The 13,935-nt window shown below is 45.4% G+C and overlaps 1 protein-coding gene across 5 annotated transcripts in view; it reads left to right on the top strand.

The window, feature by feature from the left end:
- Positions 1–11,178, top strand: part of NWD1 (NACHT and WD repeat domain containing 1) — a 66,110-nt gene extending 54,932 nt beyond the window's left edge. For 3 of the 5 annotated variants that reach the window (XM_049098415.1, XM_049098417.1, XM_049098418.1), the window contains 5 exons: positions 970–1,124; positions 2,645–2,921; positions 4,447–4,997; positions 7,677–7,782; positions 9,317–11,178. In XM_049098415.1, the coding sequence (XP_048954372.1) occupies positions 970–1,124; positions 2,645–2,921; positions 4,447–4,997; positions 7,677–7,782; positions 9,317–9,618 (1,391 nt within the window). In that variant the 3' untranslated portion in view covers positions 9,619–11,178. The other 2 variants (XM_049098416.1, XM_049098419.1) reach the window with 2 other exon arrangements.
- Positions 11,179–13,935: the final 2,757 nt, after the last annotated feature.

Below are 13,935 nucleotides of genomic sequence, written 5' to 3'. Positions count from 1 at the left end.
AAACAACCACACAAATGTGGTGGCTCTAACACAATAGAACAATAGAAATCTCTTCTCTCACAGTTCTAGAGGCCAGAAGTCCAAAACCAAGATGTGGGCAGGGTCATGCTTTCTCTAAAGACTCTAGGGAAGAATCCTTTTTTTTTTTTTTTAGGGAGAGAGGGCACACATATGCACACACGAGCCAGCAGGGGCTGGGGTCAGAGGGAGAGGAAGAGAGAGAATCTTAAATAGCTTCCACACCCAGCATGGAACCCAATGCAGGGCTCTATCTCACGACCCTGAGATCATGAGTTGAAATCAAGAGTAGGATATTTAATCAACCAAGCCATACAGACACCCCAAGAAGAATCCCTTTTTTCCTCTTGGCACCCAGTCCTCTGACTTCATTGTCCTTATCACAGATTGCAACTGCTTTCTTTTCCTTCCTATCTGCCTCCCTCCCGTCCTCCCTCCCTCCTATCCTTCCTTCCATCTTCAAAATATATCTACCTTATGTCCAGCTTTGTGATGGGTTCTGGGATGCCATGAGCAGCCCAAACAGGCAGTCCAGCCCTCTGGAAACTAAGTCTTTAAAAAAATTTATTTATTTATTTATTCATAAAAGACACAGAGAGAGGCAGAGATACAAGCAGAGGGAGAAGCAGGAGCCTGATGCAGGACTCGATCCCAGGACCCCAGAATCATGCCCTGAGCCGAAGGCAGATGCTCAACCACCCATTTCCCCCCTGGAAACTAATAGTCTTGTGATAATAAACAACTTTGCTGTTTTCTTTGAGATTATTAATCACTTGTGGTCAGTTGCTCCCTCCCTGCAACTATAGGGTGGTGAGGATGTCTCTCTTGTTCGCCACTGTATTCTTTCTACCTCCACGTAGAAGGTGCTCAAAAAAATCTTTGTTGACTAAACTGAATTACCCTCAAGCTCCTCCAAGAATGAAAGGGATAATCCCATCCCTTCCATTTCAGGGTTTGGCAGATCCGTGCGGATATTCTTGGCAGACTCGCAGGGGTTTCATCGATTTATGGCCACTGACCTTGAACATGAGGACACCGTGGAGATAGCTGGTTTTGGTCCTGAGAACAATCTGATTGTCACTGCGTCCCGCGATGCACTCATCCAGGTGAGGAGTCATTCTCACCTCTGGAATAGAAAGTATGATTCTTTAGGGGGCTTTTGGCTTTGAAATCTAAAGACTCACAAAAAATGAGTCCAGCAAAACAAGGCTGGTCATTGGGAGGATGTGGGGGAGGGATCTCCTGAGAGCCAGCGACAGATGTGGTGGGGGAGCGGGAGGGACGGGAATTATCAAAATGTCCAACAAAGGATGTAGCATTCCCACTGTACCTGAAAAACTGGGAGGATCTTGGCCTTCAGAGTGGGGCAGGGCTAGGGGGAAGTGGAGGAAGATTCCCATTGAGCTCAAAGTTTTCACACTGGTGAGAGAAGCACATAATAAAATAAAATAGTGGTTCCTAGAGCACCTGGGTGGCTCAGTCAGTTAAGCATCTGACTTTTCATTTCAGCTCAGGTCATGATCTCGGGGTCTTGAGATCAAACCCCATGTGGGGCTCTATATTCAGCAGGGAGTCTGCTTGAGGATTCTTTCTCTTCCCTTGCCCCTCCCCAGCACCTCATACTTGCATGCAAGTGCACAGTTGCTCTTCTTCTTTCACTCTCTCTCAAAAAAAAAAAAAAAAAAAGTAGCGATTTTCCAGCATTCTGACCTTAGGACCTCTGTATATTCTTAAAGATTATTGAGGACCCCAATGAGCTTTCATTTATGTCGGTTATATCAATTTGATTTACATATTTTTAACAAATGATTTATCTTGGAATAGTTCTCGGATTTACAAAAGAGTTGCCAAAGAAGCACAGAGAACCTGCATATATATCTATTCTTCACCTAGCTTGCTCAATACTAACATCTCATGTCACCAGAACTCTTTACCCAAACTAAAAAATTTATGTGAGGACAATGCTATTAACTGATCTGCAGACTCTGTTCTCATTTCACCAGCTGTCCCATCAATGTCTTTTTTTTTCTTTATTCCAGGATCTAATCTAGGACCCCATGTTGCAGTTACTCTTTATTGGTAATTACCATATTAAAAATTAGAAATGAGGAAATCTAAAAATACAGATAACAGACTTCTATGAAAATAGCTATAGTTTCCAATATAGACAAACAAAGAAAAAACTCATGAAAAGAGTGTCACTGTTGCACATTTGGACAAACCTCTTTCATGTCTGGCTTAATAGAAGATAATTGGCTTCTCACTCATATTCAATTCTGCATTCTCCTACCTGTTGTGATATCACATATCCTGTAGCTTCTGGAAAGCCTCAGTGCTCACTCATGAGAGGAAAGGAGTAGAAAAGGCAAATAACTTCTTGAATTATTATGAAAACAGTTTTGCCTTTGCAAGCCTTCCTGAAAATACCCTCCAGGGGTTGCCTGGATCACACTTTGAGAATTGCTGTGGTAGTGGCTTGGTGAGGTGTGGGGAAGTTTCAGGGGCCAGTGAAAGCCCTTAAACTGCAGCCTGAGAATCCACCTAAGGTGGACAAATAGTCTATGCATATTTCTGAGCTATGACAGTGTAAGGAAGAAGTCAGCTCCGGCCCTCTGTCCATCCTCAGGTGTGGAGCCTGTCGGAGCAGGGGACCCTGCTGGACATCCTGGAAGGTGTCGGAGCCCCCGTGAGCCTGCTGGCCTGGGCTGGGGCCCTGGTGGCATCTGCTTCTCAGCAGTCCTCATCTTTGAAAGTCTGGGATCTCACTTACATTCAGAAGCCGAGGGCCTGCACCCCATTTCTGGATCGTACTGGCCTCACTGCTGTGTCACACAATGGAAGCTACGTTTACTTCCCCAAAATCGGAGACAAGAACAAAGTTACCATTTGGGACTCTGCAGAAGGTCTGTAAGACAGAAGCATGTGTAAGAGCCAAAGCCCGTGTCTTGGTCTGCATGGGCTGCTATAACCAAACACCGTAGGCCGGGTGGTTTCAACAATAGGCATTTATTTCTTACAGTTCTGGAGGCTGGGAAGGCCAAGGCCGAGGCACCAGCAGACCGGTGTCTCGTGACAGCCGGCTCCCCGGTTGCAGATGGTCACTTGCTCATCACATCTTCGCAGGAGCACAGAGAAGGAAGCAAGCTCCCCTGCCACTTCCATAAGGGCACTAATCCCATTGTGGGGGCTCTGCCCTCACGACCCAATCACCTCCCAACACCATCAGGATAGGGAGTTAGGATTTTGACATGTGAATTTAGGGGGACACATTCAGTCCATAACACCCCCATAACTCGGGTCAGGTTGAAACTGGCTAATAGAAATCAGGACTTGATTTTATAAATTTCCAGCATGTGGGTCACCGACCAGCTGGTTGTTAATCCCTGTTTTAGGGCAGGTTTCCTGGAAGCAGGGCATGTGTCGGGGCTATTTGCACAAGGGGTGGGTTGTGGGGAGCTCCTGCAGAAACCGAAGAGGGAGTGAGGGAAGCAGGCAGGGGCAGGAGAGGGACTGAAGCAGCGAAGAGGTGGGCTCAGCCTGGCCCCACGGGGGACAGATTGCACCTCAGAGCTCCATGCTGAAGAGAGAGGGCCAGTCTTTTATATTCCCATTATCGGGCGGTCACCGGCTACAGGCCATTCTGGGTGGTGGGCACAGCCCCAGCATTTTGAGATGAGGGGTTCCCTTCACCTGAGGGCAGTGGGCACCCTTGAGGCTGGGCGCCCTGGCCGGTAAAGGGGATCTGGGCACATCTCCAACTGTGTTTGCTGTAATCTCTGTGGGGCAAATGGAGGAACAGAAATTCCTTGTTACTGATAAAATAATATGAGAAAAGAGATTCACTGTCAAGTCCCTGCATTCATGGATTTGGCAGCTGTTTGGTTAGTGTCGGCTGCAAGATGGGTGAGGTTACAATGTTTGAGGTGCTTGCCTGCTAGATGGGGGGCAAAGCCAGGCACAAAGATACAGGGGATGGAGGGGAATGAGCTAGAAGCCCACCAATGGAAGCCACCAACTAAAGCCGACCAGATTTGGCACACCTATTTGTTTACTGTCTGTGGCAGGGTTGGGACGGGGGGTGGGGGCACAACCATGCAGCAAAAGCTTGGCAGCGGGGAGTATACAGCCTGCAAGGCAAAGATATTTACTCTCTGACCCTTGACCGACGTTTGCAAAGGAAAGGTCTGGGATGAGAGGTCATGCATGTGCGTCTGTCCATTTGTGTCGATGGGGAGCGGAAAGTCATTGGAAGGTGTGAGGCAGGGAGGTGAGAAGATAGGAGGGCAGGTGTGCAAGCAGGGGAACTTGCAGTGAACCGGCTGGGGAGTATGGATGATGAAAGTGGTTTTTAAAATCCTTAAAACTAGGAAAACTGTGGCACAAGCATTCCTCTGAGCTGTTCTTAATGTGGTCTTCTCTCCGTGGCAGGCGAGGAACAAGATGCCCTGGACACCTCCAATGAGGTCAGGTGTCTGGAGGTTGCCCAGCAGGCCAATCTCCTTTTCACCGGCCTCGTTTCAGGGGTTGTCCTGGTGTTTCCCCTGAATTCCAGACAGGATGTGATGTGCATCCCCCCTCCCGAGGCCCGGAAAGCCATCAACTGCATGGCCCTCAGTAAAGGCGAGGAGCGCCTGGCCATCGCCTATGACAGCATTGTCCTTGTGCTGGACATCAGTCCCGGGGATCCCTGTCCGGTTATCGATGGGCCAACATACACCTTCTATACCCAGCTGCCTGAGGCCATCTCCAGTGTGGCCGTTCTGGCTGACTACCGCGTGATCTACGGCATGACCAACGGTGACCTCTTTCTTTACGAGTGTGCGAATTCCAAAGTGTTCCCTCTGGAGGCCCACGGGAGCCAGGTCACCTGCATGCAGGTCAGCCACAAGGAGCAGCTGGCTGTCAGCGGGTCCGAGGAAGCCCTGCTGTGTCTCTGGGACCTGCAGGCCTGCAAGTGGAGGTTCCAGATGAGCTACACGGTGCGTGGCCCACATACCACCTGATGCCAGGTCCTGGCGTTAGAAAGCTGATGACAAATGTCCTGTGTTAAGTGCACAACATGTGCCATTGCCAGGGTTGAGAGTGGGGTGAGGCCAGTGAGAGACACTTGCCTTGGGAGCAAAGTTTAAGGGGCAGCCAAAAAACTCAGCAATCAAGGGAGATGCTATTTTATTATTTTTTTTAAAACACTTTTATTTATTAGAAAGAAAGCATGAGCACAAAGTGTGTGTGTGGGGCGCTCAGGGAGAGGGAGAAGCAGGCTCCCCATCGAGCAGGGAGCTCCATGTGGGCTCGATCCCGGGATCCCGAGATCACGACCCAAGCTGAAGGCAGGCACCCAATCAAGTGAGTCACCCAGGTGCCCAGGAGACGCTATTTTAATGCAACGTTTACAAAAATTGAAACAAATGCAAAAAAATCCACAAAGAACAAAATATCATTTTTATAAAAGATTTTATTTATTTGAGAGAGGGAGAGAGAGTGAGCAGGGAGGAGGGGCAGAGGGAAAAGGAGAAGCAGACTCCCTGCTGAGCAGGGAGTCCAACAACAGCAGGTTCAATCCCGGGACCCTGAGATCATGACCAGATGCCCAACCAACTGAGCCACCCAGGTGCCCCCAGAATATCATTTTAAATAAAGACAGGATCAAATCCTGCATTGGTATGCCCCTGTCTCACCCTTCTTACCCTAATCCTGATGGCTGTTCTTGTGCCTAACAGTTTTGATTGCCTAGTGTGTGCCAGGCCCCTTTCTAGCTGTGGCCAGGGCACACGCTGCCCCACCTCTTAGAGCCACGTTCTCAGAAGGAACACAGTGTGAGCTCTGTGTGGGCAGGATCTTTCTGTGTTTTGCTTGCTGAGGTGGCCCCCATCCCTAAGAGAGCTCCTGACATGTCCTCAGGGCTCAATAAATATTTGTAGAATAAAATGAAACAGCATGGCACCTGGGTGGCTCAGTCCCTTAAGCATCTGCCTTTGGCTTAGGTCATGATCTCAGGGTCTTGGGATCAAGCCCCACATCAGGCTCCCTGCTCAGTGGTGGAGTCTGCTTCTCCCTCTGCCCCTCCCCTCTGCTCATACTCTCTCTCTCTCTCTCTCAAATAAGTAAATAAAATCTTTTTAAAAATTAAATTTAATTTAAAAACTAAAAACAAAGCAGCAAATATATGATGGGCTGTGGAGCAATAAGAGCTTTGAGAAAAGATAGGGCAAGGGAAATGGGGTAGAGTGGCAAGGGCTGCCATTTAGGAAGGTCAAATAAGTCTGGGGGTGCCCGGCTGGCTGAGTCAGAAGAGCATGCAACTCTTGATCTCAGGGTTGTGAGTTCGAGCTCCATGTTGGGTGTAGAGATTATAAGTAAATAAGCTTTAAAAAAAGGTCAAATAAGTCTGGTGGAAGAGAATTCTAGGCAGAAGGAACAGTAGCTGTGAAGTTTCTGAAGATGGAAACTGGCAACGGACTCCTTAACATAAAACGTGGCTCCGGTCCACACTGCCCATCTCATAAGGAGCTGTTACGGGTTTTTTGTATCAGTATAATTAAGGGCTGTGATAAATATATTCATATATTCATATTATGTATTATATTAAGATGCATATTAAACCATCATTCTATAGTTTAATCCTCATAACTGCCTTGTAAAGTTGGTGTTATTATTCCAGTTTTTCAGATGGGGAACAAAGGCTATACTTTTGGTTGCAAGATGTAAAAATTATTCATAAACATAGGGAGATGATCTTGTAATTAAGAGAGTATGTGTGGTTTGACCTTAAAAGGCCTTTGTACCATCTGACCTTTACTTTTATGAAGCTACTATAATAAGGCTGGACTGTTAGTAATCTTTTGTCATGTTGAGATGGGAAATGTCACCATAGCAGTTAAACACATCTAGCTTTTTGTTTCTTTCTTTCTTTCTTTCTTCTTTCTTTCTTTCTTTCTTTCTTTCTTTCTTTCTTTCTTTATAAGTAGGCTCCACACCCAGCATGGAGCCCCAGGTGGGGCTCAAACTCAAGACCGTGAGATCAAGACCTGAGCTGAAATCAAGAGTCAGACACTTAACTGACTGAACCACCCAGGCACCCCCCTCACTTTTATTTTTAAATAAACTTAATTTTTGAATGATTTTTAGATCTACAGAGAAGTCATGAAGATAGTACAAAGGTTCTCCTCTACCTCTTCCTCATCCAGCTTCCCCGATGTTAATATCTTATGTAACTAGAGTACATTTTTCAAGACTAAGAAATTACCACTTGGACAGTATTGTTAACTAAGCTACCAGCTTCTTTGGGGTCATAGTTTTACAATGAATTTCCTTTTCCTGGTCCAGGATCCCATCTAGGATGCCATACTGCATTTAGCATATAGCCTTTAATTAAAGACCATGATAGCTAATGCTTGTAGCATCAAGGTCACTTAAGAAATTAAATCCAATAATTCTTGCACTCCAATGCAAACTGTCTGCAAACCTCTAAGTCCAATCCCTATGAAAATGTATTTTGGTCCTGGGAATATTGGTGATGGAATATACCCATTTCTCCAGGGTTTTGTTGGAGCTGTACCCATGGGGGCTTACATGCCTGGCTTCCAAAACAAATGTCTTGCTATGGGTTTCCTGGGTGTCTCGGTTTGAACTCCAGCTCACTTTGTCTTTTTCTACAGAATTCTTACTGTAGAGGAGTCCAGTGTGTCTGCTTCTCCAAGGATGACAAGTATGTGTATGCGGGCTTGAAGGATCGCTCCATCATTGTCTGGAGTGTGCTGGATGGTGAGTCATTTTGCTTTGAGGGCAATATTGAGCTTAGATCTGGAAAAGAAGGCCTGGTGACAGGCTCTGGGTGTCAAAGGGCCCTGCTTGGGTTCCCCCTTGCTGGGTTCCTCTGCTTAGAGAGGTGTCTGCAGGTCAAGGGGTCCCCCCCTCTCCCTGCTGGAGCTACATCTCCTCTTCTAGACCCATTTTATGGATACCCGGAACTCCAAAACATTCTCCCCACCTGGGATGGTGCCTTCTTTTAGGGCCTGAGCAGGCCTCTTCCCCAAGCCCGTCCTTCTGTGGGTGGACTGTGCCCCCTAGTGTGAGCTCCTCTAGACTTAAGGGGTGGCCATGGGGTGATAAGCATGGAGTCTGGTTGCATGAGCTGGGTAGGCTCATGTTTGCATGTATATTCATGAGTCCTTAGGAGTGCAGAATAGAGCTGGGTATGGGAAGAGAAGGAGGCCAAGCTGCAAAGAGCTGGGGACTGGCTCTCCCATCCCATTACATTCCATAATGGAACTAAGAAGCCTGACAATTCTCCACCCAAACAGGACTTTCTGGGTGGTTCCAAAGGTACATCCATCAGTGTAGGAGGATATAGCATATTTCATTTATTAGCTAGATTTGCAATATTTACATATTTTGCCTTATAGGATATGGGCCTTGATTCTTTCTCTTGGCCCAGGCCCTGTAAATGCAAGACCAACTGTTTTGAACATGCCACATCTCTTGGTCTGTTTAGGACTACCCTAAAAGCATATTAATGACAGTGAATATTTCTTATGTACCAGGTACTGTCATTGAGCTATTTCTCTTGACAGCCACCTCATTTTACAGAGCACAGATTGAAGCTTTGAGGATGGGGTGATTTGCCCAAGGTCACACAATGAGTAACTGGTAGGCAGTGGTTTGCAGCTGGTCCACCTGGTCCCCATCATCACCTTTGTCATCCTCCTATATAGTCTACTAAAGAGAAAGGAACCCTTATAACACTGGTAGGGGGTAGGTGCCAAAATGTAGAAGCTGAAGTCCAGGGAAGTTAAGAGATTTGTCTAAGGTCACATAGCAAGTGAGTGAATGGAGACCACATAGATATGAATGCACTGTAATCAAACCCAATGCAATCAAATATATTGTAGTCTAATACTTTGTGGCAGAGACGGCTGACATAAAGTCACAGATGGCTCAGAAACTGAGATTTGTGGACGGTGGCCTTAAAAGCCCATCCTAAGCAGGTTCACAACCTCTCTTCCTCTTTCTCCTGCACTGATAATATTTACTGAGCTCACACTGGGCTGAAACAGATATTAAAGCACCTAACATATGTGACCCCTTCAAATCTTAGAATTCCTCTCCGCAACTGGGTTCAGTTATCATTCTCATACTGCTGATGAAGAAGAGGGACTCCAAGACCTTAGATGTTGTGCCTAAGCTAGTAAGGAACACAGCAAGAATCTGACCCCATGCAGCCAACTCTCAAGTGGGTGAGATTGGATCCCTGTGGTTCCCACTTTCTCATTTGTGCCCTGCCTTCCACCCCTGAAAGGCACCCTGCTGGCTGTCCAGTTTGTCCATGCTGTGGTGAACAGGATCATCCCAACTTCGAATGGCTTCATTGCCCCCACTAGACATGGCTACCTGATCCGCGAGCGTTTCCAGTGCCCTTCATCGAGAGTCTCACAGCAAGATCCTCTCAAGAACTTCAAGAAGGCAGTGTGGAAGGTCAAATCCAGGCAGAGAGAAGAGCTGGCAGCAGCTGCAGGAGCACTCCAGGACTCGAGATCGGCAAGTGCCCAGGGAAATGAACGTAAATCGAACAAACGCTCACAAGTCTGCCTGCTAGTGTAGAACCCTCCAGTAGGGGCATGGGACTCCAGTGAGTTAGCCCCATTCAATCTAGCTGAAGCAAAGAGAGTGTATGTGTTGATGTGCTTCTGGACCCCAAAGCCTCAGATTATATGACTCAGACCCTGTTTCTCACCACTTTTCCAGTCTTCTCTCCTTGTTGGGTGCCGTCAAAGACTGGCTACCCCCAGGTTAGCAACATGACAGCCAAGTTCAGTAGAAAAGAGACTTTCCCCCTTGTCAACAGACTGAACCAAAGGGCTGGCCCTGGTTCCAGTGGGCTCATACATTTGTCTCTGGGCAAATGCTTTGATTGTCCAGCCTGACCCAGTGCCCACCAGGACTGAAGATGGAGTCAATGCCACCCACCCATGTTGCTGAGAATGGGAGAGGCTAATCTCAGGAGGGGAACTGGGGTGCTGGAGTAAGGCAAAGGGAGGATGGAGGAATGTGAGACTGACCAAACCACAGAGCTTTGTCATTTATAAAGCATCAGGTGCTATTCTCTGATCCTTATCACAGCCCATACTTCAGGGAGGGCAAGAGTTTCTGCATCCATTTTACAGACAAGGAAACCGAGGCTTGGTAGGTAGCTGTGATTTGCTCAAGCTTACAAGCCTGAGGTGCAAGAGCCCTTGGAAAAAAGAGCCAGGAGACACCCTGTCCCAATCCTGTTGGATCACCTCCCTCCAAATTTCAGTCTCAGAAACATGACCATTTGTTCCACAGGTGACACACTCAAATGCCCACGGGGGCCAATGAGTAATCTAGATGATTGCCATGCACACTTGGGTGAGCAGCAGAGAATGATGGAGATGATGGGTCATGTGAAGGATGCATGCTCTGCTTTGGGTGGTTACAGGCAACCTGATGCTACCCCAGAATGGCCATGGGGAAAGCAGCTCACTGGTGCCAGAGCTTCCTGTTGTTATAAGCAATGGATCTTGCTTCTATGCCTGCAGCCTTCCAAAAGTCTCACTTGCTTCTGGGGCTTTTGCTATAAAGATAGAAAAGTCCAAACTTTAAGGTGCTAATCCGTCTCCCCTCTGTTGGATTCCAGGCAGTTTCCAAAAAACAACCTTAGGAACAGAGGCTTTTAAGCTAGATGTGACCCTATTGACTGTCTTACACCAGTCATTTCCCAAACTAGGGTTACAAGGAGGGCTTCAGCAGTTTTGCAGATGTTAGCATCAAATTCCATTCTGAAAAAAATATTTTAAACTGTCATTTTAAGGTGCATGCTCAGCTGGGTTAGGCAGCAGGTTTTAAGGTGTTGAAGGTAACTAACTTAGGATTCTCCTGCCATCTCTGTTTAACTAAGATTTTAATGGGAGCCCTTGAAGAAAGCTACTCTTTGCCACCACTTATGTGAACCAGAGGTTTTACCCAATGCAGAAATAAAGTGGATGTTGTGACAGAGTATGATTTCAGCTACAACTTCGGGTTTAAAATGTGTATGTCCATCTCAACAGCCTCAGTGAGAATCCATTGCTTTTATGTAAATACTACTTTAAATGTAGGAGAGAAATTTTACTAATAAAATGCTACTCTAAATTGTTGTTATATTGGGGTTTTTGCAGTGAAATTTCATTTGAGAAAGAGTTTGATTGCTATGAATGTTTGACAAGCACTGGACTTTAAGGAAGTGTGATTTATCAGAGGTCCTCCAGCCATGGTGGAGCCAGGATGAAAGCAAGGGTACTGCAATTCCCACCTTGCTCTCTTATGCTAAGCAGGACCACATAACATAGCATCCAAACTGGGACACTTTTGAGAGATAAAGGCATTACTTTAAAAGATTACTCCTGGGGCAGCCCGGGTGACTCAGCGGTTTAGCTTGGCCATCTTTGGTCCAGGGTGTGATCCTGGAGATCCAGGATCGAGTCCCACGTCGGGCGCCCTGCCTGGAGCCTGCTTCTCCCTCTGCCTGTGTCTCTGCCTCTCTGTGTCTCTCATGAGTGAATAAATAAAATATTTTAAAAAATAAAAATAAAAAAAATAAAAGATTACTCCTGGACAGCTAAAAAAACTGGAATGTCCCAAGGTGATTGGAATATACGTCTTTCTAGTCGCAGCAGGAATTAATTTCTATGAAATTCCAGAGATTTTTAAAAATTGAGATATAATAGTTTCTGGTATATGATATAATAATTTGAAATTTGCATATTTAGCAAAATGATCACCACAATAAATCTAGTTAACATCCAACACCACACATTCTTGTGATATGAACTTTTTATTTTATTTTTATTTATTTATTTTTCAACATGATACGAACTTTTTAAAAAATATTTTATTTACTTCAGGGCAGCTGGATGGTTCAGGCAGTGAAGCATCTGCCCTCGGCTCAGATCAAGATCTCTAGGTTCTGAGATTGAGCCTCACATGGGGCTCCCTGCTCAGCGGGGCATCTGCTTCTCTCTCTCTCCCTCTGCCTCTTTCCACTGCTCATTCTCTCCCTCTCTCTCAAAATACAATCTTTTTTTTAAAAAACGGTTCTATTTTTTAAAAAGATTTATTTATTTAAGTAATGTTTACATCCAGTGTGGGGCTGTGGGGCTTGAACTCATGAGCCCAAGATCAAGAGTCACATGCTCCACCAGCTGAGCCAGGCAGGTGCCCCTTGTCATGAGAACTTTTAAGATCTATTCTCAAAAAAAAAAAAAAAAAAAAAAAAAAAAAAGAGATCTATTCTCTTAGCCAGTTTCAAATATTTTTTTATGAATTCTTTTTTAAAACTTTTTTTAAAATTTTTATTTATTTATGATAGTCACACACAGAGAGAGAGGCAGAGACACAGGCAGAGGGAGAAGCAGGCTCCATGCACCGGGAGCCCGACGTGGGATTTGATCCCGGGTCTCCAGGATTGCACCCTGGGCCAAAGGCAGGCTCTAAACCGCTGCGCCACCCAGGGATCCCTCCAGTTTCAAATATAACCATACAGTATTATTAATCACAGTCACCATGCTGGACACGGCATGTCCAAGACTTATTTATCTTGTAAATTTCATCCACCTTCACCCATTTTCCCACTGTCCCTATCCCCTGCCTCTGGTAACCACCAATCTGTTTTCTGCATCTAAAAGCTTTGGGGGGTTTTAAATTTATTTTTGTTGAATTTTACTTTATTTTAAAAGTCTACAGACTTTTTATTTATTCACTTATCCCAACGTGAAAATGTTCAAATTTATAGCCAACTTGCAATATGAGGACAAGGAATATGCATTTGCCTGCCATCAAGATTGAACAATTGCCCTATCACTGTCAATCTTGGGCTAAAACATTTCAAAGTGAGGGCCAGGACTGGGGTGAGGATACTGAGGCACTCATCTCAGGCACAAGGATTTTTTTTTCTTTTGAGTGAGAGAGAGAGAGAGAGAGAGAGAGTGTGTGTGTGTGTGTGTGTGTGTATGTGCACAGGGGTTGGGGAAGGAGCAGTGGGAGAGATAGAAACCCAGGCAGGCTCCACTCTGAGAATGGAGCCTGACACAGGTATTGATCCCTGAGCCTGAGATCATGACCTGAGCCAAAATCAGGAGTTGGACATTTAACTGACTGAGCCAAGCAGGTGCCCCTCAGGTACAAGGTTTAAGGGTGCACCAAAAAACTCAGCAATCAAAGTAATATTTTATTACCATATTTTAAAAAATCCAAATGGATAAAAAATACACAATGAACAAAATATCAACATATTAAAGTTGGGATCTGACCCTGCACTTGAGTGAACTTGCCTCACTTGCCTCACCCTCATTTTGGCTCTGGTGACATCAAGACACCTCACCATCTAACTACATCAGGAGACATCTTTTCAGGAATAAAGTCATTCTTGTAAATAACCAAATACTTATGAAAATTAACAATTGAAAAAAAAAAGAAAACTAACAATTGTTATTCAATATTTAATATCTTTTAGTAGGCATCCCTAATTTTCCTAATTAGCTCTTATTTATCCCTAGAACATCTTTTATAGTTGTTTTTTTTTCAAACTAGGACTCAATCAAGATTTGTTCACATGTTGCACGTGGTTGTTTTGTCTTTAGTATCTTATATTCCAGAGCAGGAGTTGGCAAATCACAGCCTGCAGGCTTGCCACCTGTTTTTGTAAATAAATTTTTGTTGAAATATGGCCACGCCCATTCATTTACATATCACCTGTGGCAGCTTTTATTAGTGACAGAGAATGTATGGTTCCAACAGCCAATCTGGCCATTTACAGCAAAGTGTGCTGTTGTTGTTGAGATTTTATTTATTTATTTGACAGAGAGAGAGAGCAAGAGCACAAGCAGAGTGCGCTCCAGGCAGAGGCAGAGGGAGAAGCAG

The sequence above is a fragment of the Canis lupus genome, chromosome 20 (genome assembly GCF_003254725.2).
Source record: "Canis lupus dingo isolate Sandy chromosome 20, ASM325472v2, whole genome shotgun sequence".
NCBI lineage: Eukaryota > Metazoa > Chordata > Mammalia > Carnivora > Canidae > Canis > Canis lupus.
This window is presented reverse-complemented; position numbering and strand designations above follow the sequence as displayed.